Genomic DNA, 17,801 nt, shown 5'->3' on the forward strand with positions numbered 1-17,801 from the left:
GATTTAAGATCTCTGATAACATCTAATCGTTTATTAATCGTTTTAATGTCTGACACAACTGTTTTAATATCGCCGAGTTTTGTGTTAATTTCAGAGTTTTACGTCGGCAGTCAACGGACATCCAAAGAAATCATCTGCGATTGTATTGGGTATTTGAATGTTTCTACGAAGATTTGAAACATATTTATGTGAACGAATTGATAAATAATTCCCGTTTCAATATTTTTTGGTTGTTCTGGTAATTGATCATGCATAAAAACTCCTCTAAAACTTTTTATTTTCAGTTTATTAGCTAAATCAATTAAATCATAATTTGACATTGGAAAGATTAATGAAGTGTTCCTGGAAGTCTCAGGCCTGTTCCGTATTGATAAGGAGTTTCTGGAAGTATCAGGCCTCTTCATCTTTTTTAAATCCTTTTCCTGTTGCTTTTTTAGTGCCATTCCAGCAGTGGTTCCAACAGCACCACGTGCAGCTGCTTGTGCTACAACTGGAGCTGCAGCAGCTATTATCGCTGGTAATGCTGAAAGAACTGGAATTATACCACCCGTTTTAATTGAACTTTTAATAGCACCAGCAGAAAGACTGAGTCTAATGCCTGTTTTTGATTGTTTGGCGTCATTGAAATGTCTAAGTTGACGTTCTTTCAGCGATAATCTATTTTGACCATCTGTGATTTGATCTTTTCTTTAATGTTATTTTTAATCCGCATTTCTTTGCTAAATTTGATTGAATCCTTTTAATTTGGCCAGGAGTCAGAGTAACGTTACCATGATGATATGGTGGCATCTATAAAATATCACGAGTGATTTAATTACATATTTTCTACTGAAGCATCAACAACTCTCATTCGTCCACTAGTACCTACAAGTATCATTGCTTTGTCGCTGAATATAACTGCAATTGCTCTGTAATTAGCAATGGCACCTGGATTTACACGAGCTCGAAAATGAATATCAACAACAGATTGCTTAGATAAATCAAGATGTTCCAAATGAAAATAATAAATTTGATACAAAATTCTAAAATCTGTGATATTTGAAAACCAGTATCTACATTTTGATCAAGTCCCATATATTTCATTAAATGATGATATACACGTGCTATGAAGTTATTTTCATAATTTAAAAGTATATCCTCATATGGTTCTTCATGTCCATTTACTTGTAAAGAAACTTCAATAACTCCAAGGTCATAAAATATCATATGGCTACGTTCTTGATTATTTAGTCGTTTAGCATTTTGCAAAGTGATAAATACATGTCTCGGTGCAGAAACTCGTTGTTGTGACGCTATGTGCCATGTAAATAACCCAGCAATATTACTCTGAACACTATCTGTAGTCACTGTTAACCACGATAACAATGATTATCCACCTGAATCTATAAAAGAAAGTAAACTTTGTTCTTCAGGAAGCGATGGAATCATTACTGGCTTCCACAATGAAAGTTTAAATATTATTTTACCATCAGCAACAGCATTTTGGTCGCCAAATAGCATAATTATCATTAATCTTTCTTACAAGTACAATTGTATGTTTTGCTTCAAAGATAAATTTTCTAATATCTCTACAGATTCCAAAAATATGTAATAATGGAATTGCACACGAAAATCTTCTACAACCATCTTTCAACACTGATTTATGCACAGCAGATCCTGGGTTATAGTTTGGATTGGTGTTAATGTTTTCAACATCAGCATCAGCAAGCCCTGCATTGTTTCTTGGTCATCTTATATCATACTGGTTACTTTCAGGATGATCAGTGTTATCTTTAGCAAACATCATTGATGGTCTTGTATAATCATCTGAATATCTTGCTGAACTTATTATTCTTGTAGCAACATCAACATCTTTTTGAATTGTTTCAATGTTTTCTTCGTCAATCATATATGTAGCACTGTCAAACAAAGCCATAAAACCATTATTAACAAAACCAACTATGACATCAGCTGTATTAAGAGGAACATCTGTTACAAGCTCCCATTCAGATGATTCTACTTTAATAAATGCTTCAGCAGGTAAGAAATATCTGCTTGTATCTTGAACTTGTAATTCAAATCAACCATGTTGATTTTGGTAAACGTGTCATAAGAATAATATTGATAATCACATACATATAATCTTTAAGAACTGGTGCATCTATATCAGATGCTGTATCAGATATACATTTATACGTTTAAACATTTTATTATATATATCTTCATTTAACACGAAGACCACTTCCTGAAATAAAACTTGTATGTGTTGGTATAATTTCTTCAACTTCGTAGGAATGACTTCATTAACAGCCAACTCTACTAGTTTCTCATTTGCAGCTTGATTTATTATTTTAATGATATTTGCAGGCATAATTTCAGTACTGGGTAATTTTACTGGTGGTCTTGATTTTTTCACACTAATCGAGCTAATCTTTATTTAATCGCTGAAAAGCCTTACCAGCAACATTACCAACAGCAATGGTGCTTTTATCACGAACAACATCAATAGCTTTCATTCCTATTTGTTTTGCAATCAACACTGCTTTTGGAGCCATTCCTTTAAATAAACCTACATCACCAAGTCCATCTCGGTAAATCATTCTGTAAGTTGGTATTCGTGAATTTACTACCCTACCCATAATCGGTTTACATTGAGAATTGTGTGCAATCATTTTTTAATTACATGTTGATTAAGTAGTTGTTTTTCAGTCGCTGTAATAATCATCAGCAATTTCATTAATGACAGACTGATAAACATTACTATCCATAATACCGCCTGTAATAATCTTTGACAAATCTCAGATATTTCATTAATAATTTCTGGAGAATTATTTCCTTCATGTTTTCCTACAATTAAAACTTCTAAGTGATTAACATCAGTAAGAACACTGTCAGACAAATTCCTAGACCACTTCCTTGAGTAGAAAAACCACTTCATGTGGTGCTAGGAGATGTGTCACCACTAGAATCCTTTTTCCATCTTCCTTGAGGAACATAAAGTCTTGTTGTGCTTTTAGTTTTTCCATGTCTTTTTTGCCTTCTCATTCCTCTTCTCGTCTTTTAAAAAATTCTACATCACATTTAAAATTGATAAACTCTGGTCATAATCACTGGGAATCTTATTAGCATATATAGAAAGCAAATATTTAACCCAATCCCTCTTACCTTCTATATAATCATCACTATATTCAGTTTTCATAAAGTTTATTGATTTTTATTTACATGCAGCAGTACTTACTAATTTTGTATAGTCTAATTTTCTTATTACCTTTAGGCAAAAATATATTCTTAATGTCAGTTAGTTCTGGATTTTCTTCTTCTTCTTGCTCAGGAGGTTGTGGTTGTTGTTCTTGGGGAGACTTTTTTTCTGTGGCCAAGGAATTCCTGACCTGGGAGATTGCTGTTGCCATTCTATCCGTTGCAGTGGTGAAGGAAGTTGATAGGAAGGTTCTTGCTGTAGAGATTGTGGTTCTTGCTGGGAAGATTGTGGTTCTTGTTGTTGAAATTCTAACTCCCAAAGACTATTTATTTCTTTAATATATTCATATGTTTTATCATTACTTTTAACCTGGGGTTTGTTATAATACATGCGATATATCCATTTAAAATAACTATCGTCATTTATTTTAACATACTTAGGTTTTAAACTTCAGACTTTTGAAAATAAGTGCAACACAAGGTAAATCTTCCTCTTCAACATCTTTACATTTTTCAATCAATCCAATATGATCTTTCCTTACTTCAAGTTTATATGTAAGATCTTTTTTTACACCGGCTATTTCAGTATGAGCTATTTCAGTCGGAAGATCTCTTAAAATCTTTTTTATCCGTTTCGATCTTTTTGCTGTCTTTTCAGTCTAATCAGCAGCTTGTTTTACAGCTGGAATAAGAGCCTCAGTAGCTTCTGCGGTTCTTTCCGTGACCTTTGTAATAGGTTTCAATAACTTTACTGTACCTTCTGTAAACTCAAATTGCGATTCTTGACATTCTTGAAGTTTCTGTCTAAAAGCACCACGAACAGGCAAAAACCTTTTGGTTGCTTCTAATCTTTCTCTAGCTAATCTAGCTGTGTAAGATTCCATAGCTGCGCCATTATTGACATAATAATGATTTAATTATAGCAGCTGAGAGGGTGCGACCTCAATGAAACATCCAGTGGGTAAACAAATGCATCTACAAATATAGAAAAAACAAAACCAACAAAAATAAAGTAACGAAACAAACTAACTAACCCAATTAAAGTTAGAGGCTTTGGTTTGGCGTTATTACGCTTATATTTTTCATTTTTAGCGGAAACTTTATAATCATTAATCAATATCAAGTGTTTCTCACCTATGAAATTATATTTTATAAGAGTTTTTCAACCAAATTTATTTGGTCACATGGTTGAAATGGTGGATGATCAAATAGAAAACAGCATTTTATTAAGATGCAATTTTATTCTGTATGAACAATTATGTGGAACAAATAATGACAATTCTGAGATATATGCATAATAGGTTAGTCTCAAAATATTGCACATAACCAAATCAAAACTAAAATTACAATATCACACATATTTGGCAAATTCCACAATTTAACATCGACACATTAAAAATGCATAATTATCAGGTACAGCATAAATCCATTTATTCAAACTATTTGAAGAAGAAACACAAATTCATTCAATATTGTGCCCCCACCCCACCCCACCCCAACTCTGTTTCAGCTTCGTCAGCTAAGTTTCTTTTTGTACAGCATTAAACAATTTGCCAAGAATAATTTTATGAATGTTTTAAAGCCTATTTTATGAGCAAGAATATTTTTCTTGATTCATATATTGTGCAAGAAGCTTAATAAAAGCACATCCCCTTCAATAAGCCACTTTATTTTTGCAGGCCAGCTTTGCAATTTTTAACAGCAATAGGACTAACCAAATGCCCTCACTCCATCCCTAGCAAATATGTATCAGCTTTACTGTTCAGCACCTTATTCTGGATATTATACACAGTCTGATGCCTCCAGAGTTGAAAGAGTACTGAGAATACTATCAAACCATACCAAGCTACTGGGTCTTTGTAGCAACGCAATTTTGTCAAGATCATTACCTCAAATTCTGAACACAAGGATGCAATTTTCATACCTAACACCAATTCATCTACAGGCTATTTTTCTCTCATTTCTAAAAAGAAAAGATTGGCTGAAAAAAGATGGCAGATAATTAAAAGGATTGATCTAATGGAATGGAGACTGAATATTTTCTTAAAGTTTTAATTCACCAGTAAGAAAATAAGTAGTTTATTTGCTATAAACAAAACATCTTACTTTATAAGCAAGCAAAAACGTCTTTTCCATATTAAATCGCAAGAAATATTTCCAATCTTCATTAAATTGTAAGCATAATGACTTTATGGCATCAATGAGTGCACTCGTGTGGAATATGGATATATGCATCCCACATGACTTTCTCACAGGAGCATGTTGTCACACATATATGTGCATTCATATATACACAAATCTTTTTCTTCTAAATTTTTTAATTTAAAATTTCTGATTTTCTAAATTCTTCAATGTTTATGAAAAAAGGGCCAGAAAGTTGGTTATACAGGCAAAAAATAATAATAAAACTGACCAACATGATAGAAACAAACCACATAGTAAAGATGGGCTCCAGCCATCACATCCACACCATTTTAACACCTCAGACTGACAAGAAAGTAATGGAAGATTTTCAATTTATAGCATCTTTTATCATGTTTATATTGCTTTACATGACAAATTTGTTTTTTTCCATAACTTTTATATTGCTTTTCCATGATAACAATTTCTGTCCAATATTTTCCATGTCTGGGAACCCTGTATATAAACAAGATTTCCAAATGATTTAAAAAAGATCAGGAATAATTGGTTGGTTCACGACTGAAGAAAAAAACAAACCCACTTATTTTGCAAATAATGGTTAAGGTTTGCCAGGGGGAAGGAGACTATGAATATTTATCTGCCATTTAAGATATATCAGTTGCTGAATAAATACAAAACTCATTTAAGTACTGCATAGGTCACTTGGGCCTATACAAGTCTTGGTGAGCACCTGGTCCGGTCAACTACAAATTATTGTGGGGGCCCCAGAGTGGCCGAGTGGTCTAAAGTGCTCACCATTACGGATCACTGCCATCTTACCTCTGTCTGCATGAGTTCGAGTCCAAGGCTTGGCCAGCATGGGTACATGGGAAAGCCTGCCAGTAGCTTCTCGTGGGTCGGTGGTTCTTCCCAGGGTTTTCCAGGGTTCTTCCTCCACCAATTATACTAGCCGCCATGTATAGCCTATATTGTGCTGAAAAATGGCGTTAAACCCTACAACTACAACAAAATTATTGTGATGTTGCAATTATCTTGACTGTCCATGCATGTCCACTTTGATTGCAGATTTTTTTCACATGAACATCTACAACAAGATGATCAGAAGTTGTACATTTTGTAGCGGGGATCACTTAAATATATGTAAAACCTGTCAAAAACTTGCCTTAAAATGTTAACACCTAAGTCACATGTTGTAGTCCAGTTCAAAGTCTATTTCAACAGTGTTTTGGTTAAGTTTTAAAACAACTGACTGCTTTACAATAACACGCAATGAAAATCAAGTTACATGAACAAATGTTAAGTCACTATTACACTTCTGTCATTCATAATGCATGATTCTGAGGACATGACAACTACTACATAATCACATTCACTGAGTAACAGCCTCATTATAAAATCCCCCCCCCCCACCTGAGGCTATAGCCCAGTCACAATGTCTTCAATCAACATCGGCAGTTTGCAAAATATCATGAAAAGAAAAGAAAATGAAATAAAAGAAGTCTAAAATCTGGTAATAAATTGGTGACTATATAGCACCATTCAAAGTATTCCATGAATTTTACATAGTTCATTTCCAAACTTTAACAACTCCATTGCGTGATGAGGACAGTACAAGACACTGTGAAGCCTGACAGATGTTGACATCTGTGATGATGTCAGTGTGACCTTGAGGAGGAGCCTCTGGGCCACGTCTGGGAATATCCTCGTTTGTAGTTTGCTTTTTGGAGTAAGTTTCTTCAATGACCTCAGTTCCTTCAACCAATCTTGACCTACAAAGAGAAAGAGAGGCAGGAAACATTAACAGTGCTTAGTAATATGACTGACCAATATACTGTTGGTGGTAATTGTTGAGGACATAATATGTAGAAATTCTCTTTTGCTTTTGTTTTTTAAAACTGGGATTTTAATTTTTGGCTGGTTCCTTCTTATACACTGCACATCCTCTTGACTAGTTAATGTAAATCGGGTTATTTCAGCACATTATTTCTTTTATATATATATATATATATATATATATATATATTAGCCACACAAGACTCTGACAATGGCCCGTATGTTGAGATTATCCCAAGGGCATGTATAAATATAACAGCTCATCAAAGTTTTATTCCAATACGAAGTGGGTGGGACCAAATGGCATTGAAAGTAAAAAAAAACTGAATACTGAGATTAATCATAGTCTTTCGGAGACAGCTAAATCACTAAAATGTGTAACATTATTATGACATAAGCTATTCAGTTACAAGTACCAGGGATATTTTATTGCTGGGCAAAACTGGATGGTTGATTTGTACAGAAACTACAAACTATCAAGGCCTGAATTTCACTAATAGAATACAATTTTGAAGCCAAGAATCCAGTAAATTTAATGGCTGTAACAATAGTTAATTTAACTCTTTAATCTCTATCACCACAGTAACTTGTTTTCTTTATCCACTTAGTTTCATGTGTGCCTCAATAAAGTGGTACAGTTAACTTTGTACCAGGCACCAAGTCTGATAGGTCTTTTTATTAAAGACCTCTATCCCCCATGTTCTGTACATCATGATCCACGAATTTATTTTCCACCATATGCACACATTATTTATGCAATCATAAGTAGAGTTACATGAAAGAAACCCAAAAATAGAGTCATCTGGAATTTAAAATGATGGAAATAAAGAGAATTAGCTATAAGTGAATTCTAGAACACAAGCACATTAGAACCTTCATTTGGAATACTTTGAATCATTTCCAGATTACTGTGAAACTGATCATACATCCAGGAAATATTACAGGAACTTGTACGATAATGTACATTATTTTTTAACTCTTTCACTTGGTTTGATTTATATTTTAGGGAAATAAATTTTTATTTTGGAAAATGAAATGCTTGTTGGGTTTTACCATGTCTTATTACATATGATTTATAATTGAAATACTCAAAAAAATCAACTTTTACCATTCTACATTAACTTTGTATTTCTTGCATAAAATTTTCACCATTATATCAATGAGCTTTGGAAAACAGCTTTGACAAATTTTAGTTTAAATGAAGGAATACACCCTAAAAAATTGTATTCCCTTCAAGGGACTGATGCTCTAGTGTGTGAAAAGAATTTTCAGGATTAAGATAAGACCATTTCTTCCTTTTATCTGTCAAGTGTTGAAACCATCTCTGATATTCTTCAACAATAACAAGAATTTTCAAATTAGCCAATGTGGTACAACATTGGATATTAGCTTGGCACCATTTTGATTTAGGACAAAAAGCACATTTCTTTTGTTGAAAACCCCCATGTAATAATCATCTTCCATTCAGAGTAAGTTCTGACAAAAAGATTTTAAAGACAGTGGTCATGTCAGCCATGATGAATGTACCATTTTCCGTTAGGACTGCCTAGGCATCATGCAAAGTCTGAAACCTCATGCTGATATAACCATCCATTTGGAGAGATAACATTATTTTCAAGATATGAACTTCCATTCAGGATTAAAAAGATTTTCAAGATCATTGCTTTGGTGGCCATACTTAAGGGCACATGGGCATCAAGGTAGTCATACTGGATCTAAGATCAGCCCTACTTTCCATCAGGATCAATTAGATATCTTAAAACATCTTTTGGTGAAAATGAAAGTAGTGGTAAGATTTGTAAGATGGCCTTCAAGGCAGTCATACTGGATGTCATATTGACATCATTTTCATTTCAAACCAACCTGACAGCATAAGAAATATAATGGTAAAAAGGCAATGCCATTCTGTTTAGGAGAAGTTGATGACTGTCATGGTGACTACATTAGATTTCAGACCAACATCTTTTCCAATCTGGACCAACTAGACATTAAAGGATTCTTTTGATAAAAATCCCAATGTCAATACAACTATCTGTCCAGGAAAAGTAGCAATAATAAAATTCAAGATTGACTCTAATTATTGGCCATAGTCAATTCTGAGTGGCAAAGATTTCATTTAGGCTCAACAAGACCCTGGGATGAATGTGTGCATCAGGGCAATCAAAACAGGAGTGAACAGAAGGACAATAAACTATAAACTCCTATAAACTCTTCTGGTCTATGACCTGTAGACCCAAAAAAGACTGAATACTTAAGTCATTGGAAAATCACCATGGTGATATGCTTAATGATTTATCATCAAAACTAGAACAAAATATTCTAATATGCATTATGATTACTTTCCTCCCTTTCTTTAAAGCTTAAAATATGCACCAAAATATCTGCTGTTTTGCGATTTTGATGTATGAATTGTTTTAACTGAAACAGCATTTTTCTTTCATGATGAATACATCATGATCTTAATTACAAGCATTAATTCAATATATTAAGCAGATAACAAAATGAGAGGAAAAAAATCATACAGGTGTGGAGTTGCAGGTGTTTTATATACCTGTAGATCTCTCCAATTTTTTTAATTTTGTTGTATTGAAGACTCATCTGTGTGTAAAACAGCTTCACTGATAATGAAAATGTTGAAACAAACTGAAATTCTGTGATTATAAATGGGACAGTATTCATTTATTGTGTAATGAAATAATTGATATTGAAAAAATATCATTAAAAAAAATTGATGGGCAAAATAGTGTATCACTTTTAAGTCTTCTGTTCATTAGAAAAGCAATCTGACATTCTTTTATGTACTGAACAGTGTGTGTGTGTGAGTTGGATTTTTAACATAGCTTTAAAAAAAATTCAGTCATATCGCTACGATGTCTGCAGTGTGACAGCTTATAGTGACGTCTAGCACTGGGGCATCATGCAGCAGGCATGTAGCATGATGTCCCATCCAGTCACATTATCCTGACACCAGGCCGACCAGTCCTAACACTAACCTCTTAATGCTGAATGCCAAGTGAGGCAGCTGTTAGTACCATTTTTGTAAGTCTTTGGTATGACTCGATCGAGCATCGAACCCACGACCTCCCACATCTGAGGTGGACACTCTAACCACTAAGCCACCGGAGCAGTCTACTGAACAAAATTTTACTTAAATGACAAATAAATTAATGTAAGTATTAATTCATTATTTATTTACTTTATTCATTTTCATGTTTATTTATATTCTAATTTAGGTTGTTGTTGTTCTTGTGGGGTTTAAGACCATTTTTCAGCACACGATTAATGTTGGAGGAATAACCCTGGAAAACTCCAGAAAGAACCACCTGCCCATGAAAAGCTACTGTCAGATAAGCTATCTCACATACCCACATTGGCCAAATCCTAGACTTGAACCCACACAGACAGAGGTGAGATGGCAGTGATCCATAATGGAGAGCGCTTTAGACCACTCAGTCACTCTGGGCCCCCTCTGATTTAGGTACCAAATTAAGAAATTAATTTAATAAAATTGAAAAATGTTATGATCAAAAAAATAAGTAAATGAAAGTGAAGGTACAAAATTTATTTTCTGTTCTTATGCTAGCTTTTGTGAGTTATGGGCAAAAATATTTTATAAAATTTTTGTTGTGGAAACAACTGGAAGAAATTCGCAAAATTAATTCAAAACTTGAATATCAAGAACTGAGAGAAAGATAAATCATTCCATGAATTGCTGCCTCAAGATACCAAAAACAATCCCACAAAAAACAAATTAAACTTTAAGGTACCCAACTCACTAAATACTGTTTCACAACAATGCACTGTTAACTTGAGATATTTGTGCAAGTAAATGCAAATTACTAATAATCTCTTTAGTACCATATGCTGGGCAACATCTTTACCATGATAGCAAAGGTCACATGATACAAAGAAAGCCATTAAGACCATTATAAAATGGTCTAAGCTGCTGGGAAGAAAAAGACTTGCCTTCAGTTTTCACGGTTTCTGCCACAGAACATTGTCAGGAGTAACAAGTTTCAGTCTCTGTTGTAAAAATAACTTATACACGTACTTCCTTATGTACCAAACATGTGAATTCCAAATTCTGGATTTTATGCAGAATTTATTCTTATACTAACCTATAGCTGACTGCAGTCTGGTGGGTGGAATCCCCAGCAGCTCCCGCCATGATGAAGGAATTGGCAGGGTAACTCAGGTCCCAGAAACGAATCCGCATGTCAGAGCCACCAGTCAAAAGAAAGACATTACTGTCTGTCACAGACATGTGCATTCCATACACAGCATGTGGACTTGCCTACAACACAAAGCACAGTACAATTCATCAAACCTGTAGATACGAGTTGTTCAGGAAATTACTGCATGGTCTATCAAGTATCTCAGAAACTTTTCAACGACCTCCAAACATGTCAGGGAAAATTCTTTCTCACAGAAATTTAACCCTTTTCCATTTGTCGCTTTCTTTATAAATCAATACAAAAGTAAAAATAAAAGAAACAAAGATAACTGGTGTGCCACTACATGAAAGGGGTGATAATCCATGTAGCAATCACATGCTGTTTCCTATATTCACCATTTTAACTTTACCCCATTTTATTATTTTTTATTGGAATTGAATAATGTAACCCAATGAATTGCAGTAATTATTAAGTTGCATAAATTAAAACTGAATTGATATACTCATTTCGTTTGGGTAATAACTGCTTCCAAATATAAAAAATATCAAACTTTAAAAAAAAGAATATAACAGGTTCTTTTATGCATCTGTTAGTCCAAGGAAACACAGAATGCAAGATATTTAGATGAAATGAATAATTCTGTCATGGCCTCAACCAAATTTCATGAATCATTGCCTATACCTTTTGGAAGTGAACTAACACTATTAAATCATACAAGCAAGTGCTTCGTTCATAAACTAAACTTTTTGCTTCAAGGTTCATAAATTATATAATGGAACAGAGTTATCTATAAGGATGACTATCCAACAGAGGTAGATGTGCTCGCTTGTTCAACGCCAAACTAATATAACATATGAATCTTACTCTTTGAGAATTCTTTTGTTTTAAGCTATTGTATGAATGCTACTCAGTAAGAATTTCACTGCTCCATTCTATCATAAAAACGCCATTTAGCGAGTATTCCACTGTTTAATACTGTCACATGAACACTACTCAGTGAGAATTCTACTGTTCAATACTATCATATGAAAATTGCTCAGTGAGAGTTCCACTGTTTCATACTATCGTATGAACACTACTCAGTGAGAATTCCACCATTTCATACTATCATATGAACACTACTCAGTAATAATTCCACCATTTCATACTATCATATGAACACTACTCAGTGAGAATTCCACCATTTAATACTATCATATGAACACTAATCAGTGAGAATTCCATTTCATACTATCGTATGAACACCACTCAGTGAGAATTCCACCATTTCATACTATCATATGAACACTACTCAGTGAGAATTCCACCATTTCATACTATCATATGAACACTACTCAGTGAGAATTCCACCATTTCATACTATCGTATGAACACCAATCAGTGAGAATTCCTCCATTTCATACTATTGTATGAACACCACTCAGTGAGAATTCCTCCATTTCATACTATTGTATGAACACCACTCAGTGAGAATTCCTCCATTTCATACTATCGTATGAACACCACTCAGTGAGAATTCCACCATTTCATACTATCGTATGAACACCACTCAGTGAGAATTTCACCATTTCATACTATTATACCAATGATATTCAGTAATAATTCCACCATTTCAATCTATCATATGAACACTACTCAGTAAGAATTCCACCATTTCATATTAACATATGAACACTACTTAGTGAGAATTCCACCATTTCATATTAACATATGAACACTACTTAGTGAGAATTCCACAATTTCATACTATCATATGAACACTACTTAATGAGAATTCCACAATTGCATACTATCATATGAATGCTACTCAGTGAAAATTCCAGTGTTTGTTACTTTCTTACAAGTGCTACTCAGTGAAAATTCCTGTGTTTGTTATTTTCTTAAAAGTGCTACTCAGTGAAAATTCCCATGTTTGTTATTTTCTTACAAGTGCTAATCAATGAAAATTCCCATTTGTTACTTTCTTAAAAGTGCTACTCAGTGAAAATTCCTGTGTTTGTTACTTTCTTACAAGTGCTACTCAGTGAAAATTCCTGTGTTTGTTACTTTCTTAAAAGTGCTAATCAATGAAAATTCCCATGTTTGTTACTTTCTTATAAGTGCTACTCAGTGAAAATTCCCCTGTCTGTTACTTTCTTACAAGTGCTACTCAGTGAAAATTCCCGTGTTTGTTATTTTCTTACAAGTGCTACTCAGTGAAAATTCCCGTGTTTGTTACTTTCTTACAAGTGCTACTCAGTGAAAATTCCCGTGTTTGTTACCTTCTTACAAGTGCTACTCAGTGAAAATTCCCGTGTTTGTTATTTTCTTACAAGTGCTACTCAGTGAAAATTCCCGTGTTTGTTACTTTCTTACAAGTGCTACTCAGTGAAAATTCCCGTGTTTGTTACTTTCTTACAAGTGCTACTCAGTGAAAATTCCCGTTTGTTATTTTCTTACAAGTGCTACTCAGTGAAAATTCCCGTGTTTGTTACTTTCTTACAAGTGCTACTCAGTGAAAATTCTCGTGTTTGTTACTTTCTTACAAGTGCTACTCAGTGAAAATTCCCGTGTTTGTTATTTTCTTACAAGTGCTACTCAGTGAAAATTCCCATGTTTGTTACTTTCTTACAAGTGCTACTCAGTGAAATTTCTCATGTTTGTTACTTTCTTACAAGTGCTACTCAGTGAAAATTCCCGTGTTTGTTACTTTCTTACAAGTGCTACTCAGTGAGAATTCCACTGTTTCACACAATCTTATAAATGCTACTTGTTGGGAATTCCACTGTTTCATACTATCATATGAAAACAACTGTGATAATTCCAGTTTCATATAATCATATGAACACTACTCAGTGAGAATTCCACTGTTTGATATTATCATGCAATATTTGTATTATCATTTAGTACCTAAAAGGTTCATGCTTAAAATGGAATCAAATTGGAATAGATAGGATCATGACGAGTTGACCAAAGAATTTTCACCTCTATGCAAGATTAAAGGGTTAGTCCACATCCTGTCACAATTTGCACACATTGTAAATTTCTTCCTATTTATATTTATCAAACTATCTTTGACACTCTCTTGCAGGAGAACTTTGAATGTTAATCATCACACAGTGAAAACAACTTGTAATCATGCAACAAGGCAATAATTTTCATGGAAAGGTATCAAAGCAAATGTCATTCTCCTGTATTATGCATTTTTAAAGTGTAATCAAAATTATGGCATACATAACTTTAAATGGATTAATCTCAATGCCCTATTATTTTATTTCATATTTCACTTTCATGTTTGTTAGATTAATTATGTAATTGCAATCAGGAATATGGCAAATATTTGTCCAATGGGCAGAGATTTTGTTTAAGTTTTACACTAGGCCAGCTAAATATATTTTACTTTCTGGATAGATTAAGTCCATTTGCTACATATGAAAAGTACATAGTGTCACTTATGTACAGTTTGTAACATGCAACTTGATGTACAGTTTGTAACATGCAAACTGATCACATACTTTTGATCAAGATACATTGCTGAACCAAAACACAAAATACAGAAAAAAAATGTTTCCTATGTATTCAAACTAAAAAGAACTTAATTCTCAGGAAACAAAAATATATCTGAGCCTCTGCAAGCTTTAAACTTTATGAAAGGCCAATCCTACTGGGTTAATTTTTCCTACCCAGCCCACATGGGAACAATTATTTTTGCCTAGGTCACAAATTCTATGAAAATGCTTTAGATGAAAGAGAGCATATCTTTGTCAGTTTTGTACCTGTGTTTTGGAGAAAGTAGGTAAAGAGCTTGCCCACACTGTTTTTTTCCTTGACCCTGTCTCCATATCCCACAGTGACACCTCATTGTTCCCCTGGGTGGCTGAAACAATCCATGACTGCTCTTGAGGGTGAGCCAACAGCCTTCTCACTCGTGCAGCTGCAGGGTGTGAACAGAGTCAAGTCCATGTTAAAAGAGGGAAAAAAAGTGTCTTCTCAAGCAAAAAATATATATCTTACTGTATGTTTGTGTGTGTGTGTGTGATTTGGATTTTAACATAGCTTTAACAATTTTTCAGTCATATTTCTACGATGTCAGCAGTGTGACAGTTTTATAGTGATGTCTAGCACTGGGGCATCATGCCACAGACATGTAGCATGATGACATGTAGCATGATGACAATGTAGCATGATGACATGTAGCATGATGACAATGTAGCATGATGACATGTAGCATGATGACAATGTAGCATGATGACATGTAGCATGATGACAATGTAGCATGATGACATGTAGTGTGATGACAATGTAGCATGATGACATGTAGCGTGATGACATGTAGCATGATGACAATGTAGCATGATGACATGTAGCGTGATGACATGTAGCGTGATGACATGTAGCATGATGACAATGTAGCATGATGACATGTAGCGTGATGACATGTAGCATGATGAGAATGTATGTGTAACTTCATAAGAGAGGTGATTACTGAAGAGAGCTGACCTCTACAGTTGGTATGATGAGATTATATCAATATTTAACTCTGTTTGGGTATCATAAGTTGATTCTAGATACTATAAAGTGTTCCATTTATTTTAGTTTAATGTTCAAAGTTTAAGGTCCAACTATTTTTTAATCATGAAACAAGTTAATGATCCTGTGACATTTTTTTACATAATACCTTGAAATAACACAAAAATTAGTCTATGTGCTTGATTATTGTTAATAACTACATCTGCAATGCATTTAGTTGTTGTTGTAGGTTTTAACGCCATTTTTCAGTGCACAGTAGACTATACATGGTGGTCAGTATTAATGGTGGAGGAAGAACCCGGGAAAACCCCGGAAAGAACCACCGACCCACAAGAAGCTACTGGCAAACTTTCTCACATATCCACATAGGCTGAATCTGAGACTTGAACCTATGCAGACAGAGGTGAGATGGCAGTGATCCGTAATGGAGAGTGTTTTAGACCACTTGTCCACTCGGGGGCCCCTGCAATGCATTTAGTAACATACCAAAGGATGGTTGCTTGTTATAAAAACTTTGCAAGTGACAAAACAACACTGGATTTTTTTTAATTAACAAACTCCGGAGCTAATATCACTATCAACAGTAGAAAAGATTCTGAGACTCCACACCTGATTGACAGTATGCTATACACATTTGATTTGTCAGATGATTTTCTATTTCAGTAATGACAGCCATATTGGACGGCCAATTGGCATCATTGGTACAAACTTGTCTGCAATAATTAATGCTGTCAAGAAATCATTTAAAGGTTTCTCTATTTTTAGTAATAATGTTCATACTGATTAGTGGATTAGCATGAATGAGCAATGCTAAAAGGCCATCATGCCAGGATGTTTTATGAAAAACCTGGTCAAATTCTCTTATGAAGTTTAAGCAAAGAAGTCATTTGAAGATTTCTTATTTGTAGCAATGTCAGTGTAACAGTGTAATTTGCAATACACGTCTCCCTCAAAAACTCATCAAGGTCAGTTGTGGATCTTGGTTTTTTTCCTAAAACTACCAAAAGAATTGGCCCCTATTTGTTGAATGTGAATAAAACTACAAGTAAATGGAACTTTGATATATCCCTCATTTTATAACTCATAACAGCAATTAGTACTTGGAAATCTGAAACAATATAAAAAGTATTAACTTTTAAAAATAAGTCATATTTTGTAAAGTTTTCATACCTAAAAATATCAATACACTATAAATAACAATATTTTGATCCATGAAAAGGTTAAGTAATACCTACAGAACTTTAAGAAATAAATACTAATTAAATGTTTTGTCAAGTGAAATTCACATTTAGTTCTATTTCTTAATTGGCTTTCAGTGTAATAATCACATATGCTATATGCCCTTTTGTATTCAAATGTGTCAACCTACCACCACAGCTACAGCTGCAAGTGTTGCTGAGATCCTAATTATGTCTATTTATCCCTGATTACTGCACAATTGTTTTCTGTCCTGTTACAATAACAAAAGTTGACCTAATTTGTATTATCATGCTAACTATTTCATTTGTATCAAATCAGGAGGTGAGTGGAATAATTTTTAAGACATGCAAATCCTACCCATGTAAGAGCTAGCAATCATGATGGTGTCAGCTCATTTCAGCTGTCAGACCAATTGCAAACTGTTATAAATATTCATAGTATCCAACATTAATCAGTGATTTATCGGCTAAGTCACAAATGTAACCAATGATAAGCATTCACAGATATGATTCATTATGGAGAAGCAAGTTTCAAAGATGAACTCAACTTAAAATCAGCAATCAGAGGTACAAATGAAATGTGTCTAAACTTCCTAGAGTAATATTAGTAATCTTTCATCGACTGGTTATCTTGAAGAAAAAAAGTAATTTATACAGCAAAGCAAACAACTTCATTAGAAAAAAGCACTTTTTTGACAATTATTCCCAATGTGATTATAGAACGAGTATTAACTCAACTAATGTCCCCCTCTTCTTAATATAAGAA

At 33.9% G+C, this 17,801-nt stretch overlaps 1 protein-coding gene across 2 annotated transcripts in view; it reads right to left on the bottom strand.

The window, feature by feature from the left end:
* Nucleotides 1-4,398: 4,398 nt before the first annotated feature.
* The window catches only part of LOC149781200 (phosphoinositide 3-kinase regulatory subunit 4-like), a 137,579-nt gene continuing 124,176 nt past the window's right edge, over nt 4,399-17,801 (bottom strand). For both annotated transcript variants that reach the window (XM_089935262.1, XM_089935261.1), the window contains exons 33-35: nt 15,083-15,240; nt 11,271-11,446; nt 4,399-7,088 (exon numbers count right to left, since the gene is read on the bottom strand). In XM_089935262.1, coding sequence (XP_089791388.1) covers nt 6,887-7,088; nt 11,271-11,446; nt 15,083-15,240 — 536 coding nt within the window. In that variant the 3' untranslated portion in view covers nt 4,399-6,886. The remainder of the gene's footprint in view (nt 7,089-11,270; nt 11,447-15,082; nt 15,241-17,801) is intronic.

The sequence above is a fragment of the Sinohyriopsis cumingii genome, chromosome 15 (assembly GCF_028554795.1).
Source record: "Sinohyriopsis cumingii isolate HCF-2022 chromosome 15, ASM2855479v2, whole genome shotgun sequence".
Lineage (NCBI taxonomy): Eukaryota > Metazoa > Mollusca > Bivalvia > Unionida > Unionidae > Sinohyriopsis > Sinohyriopsis cumingii.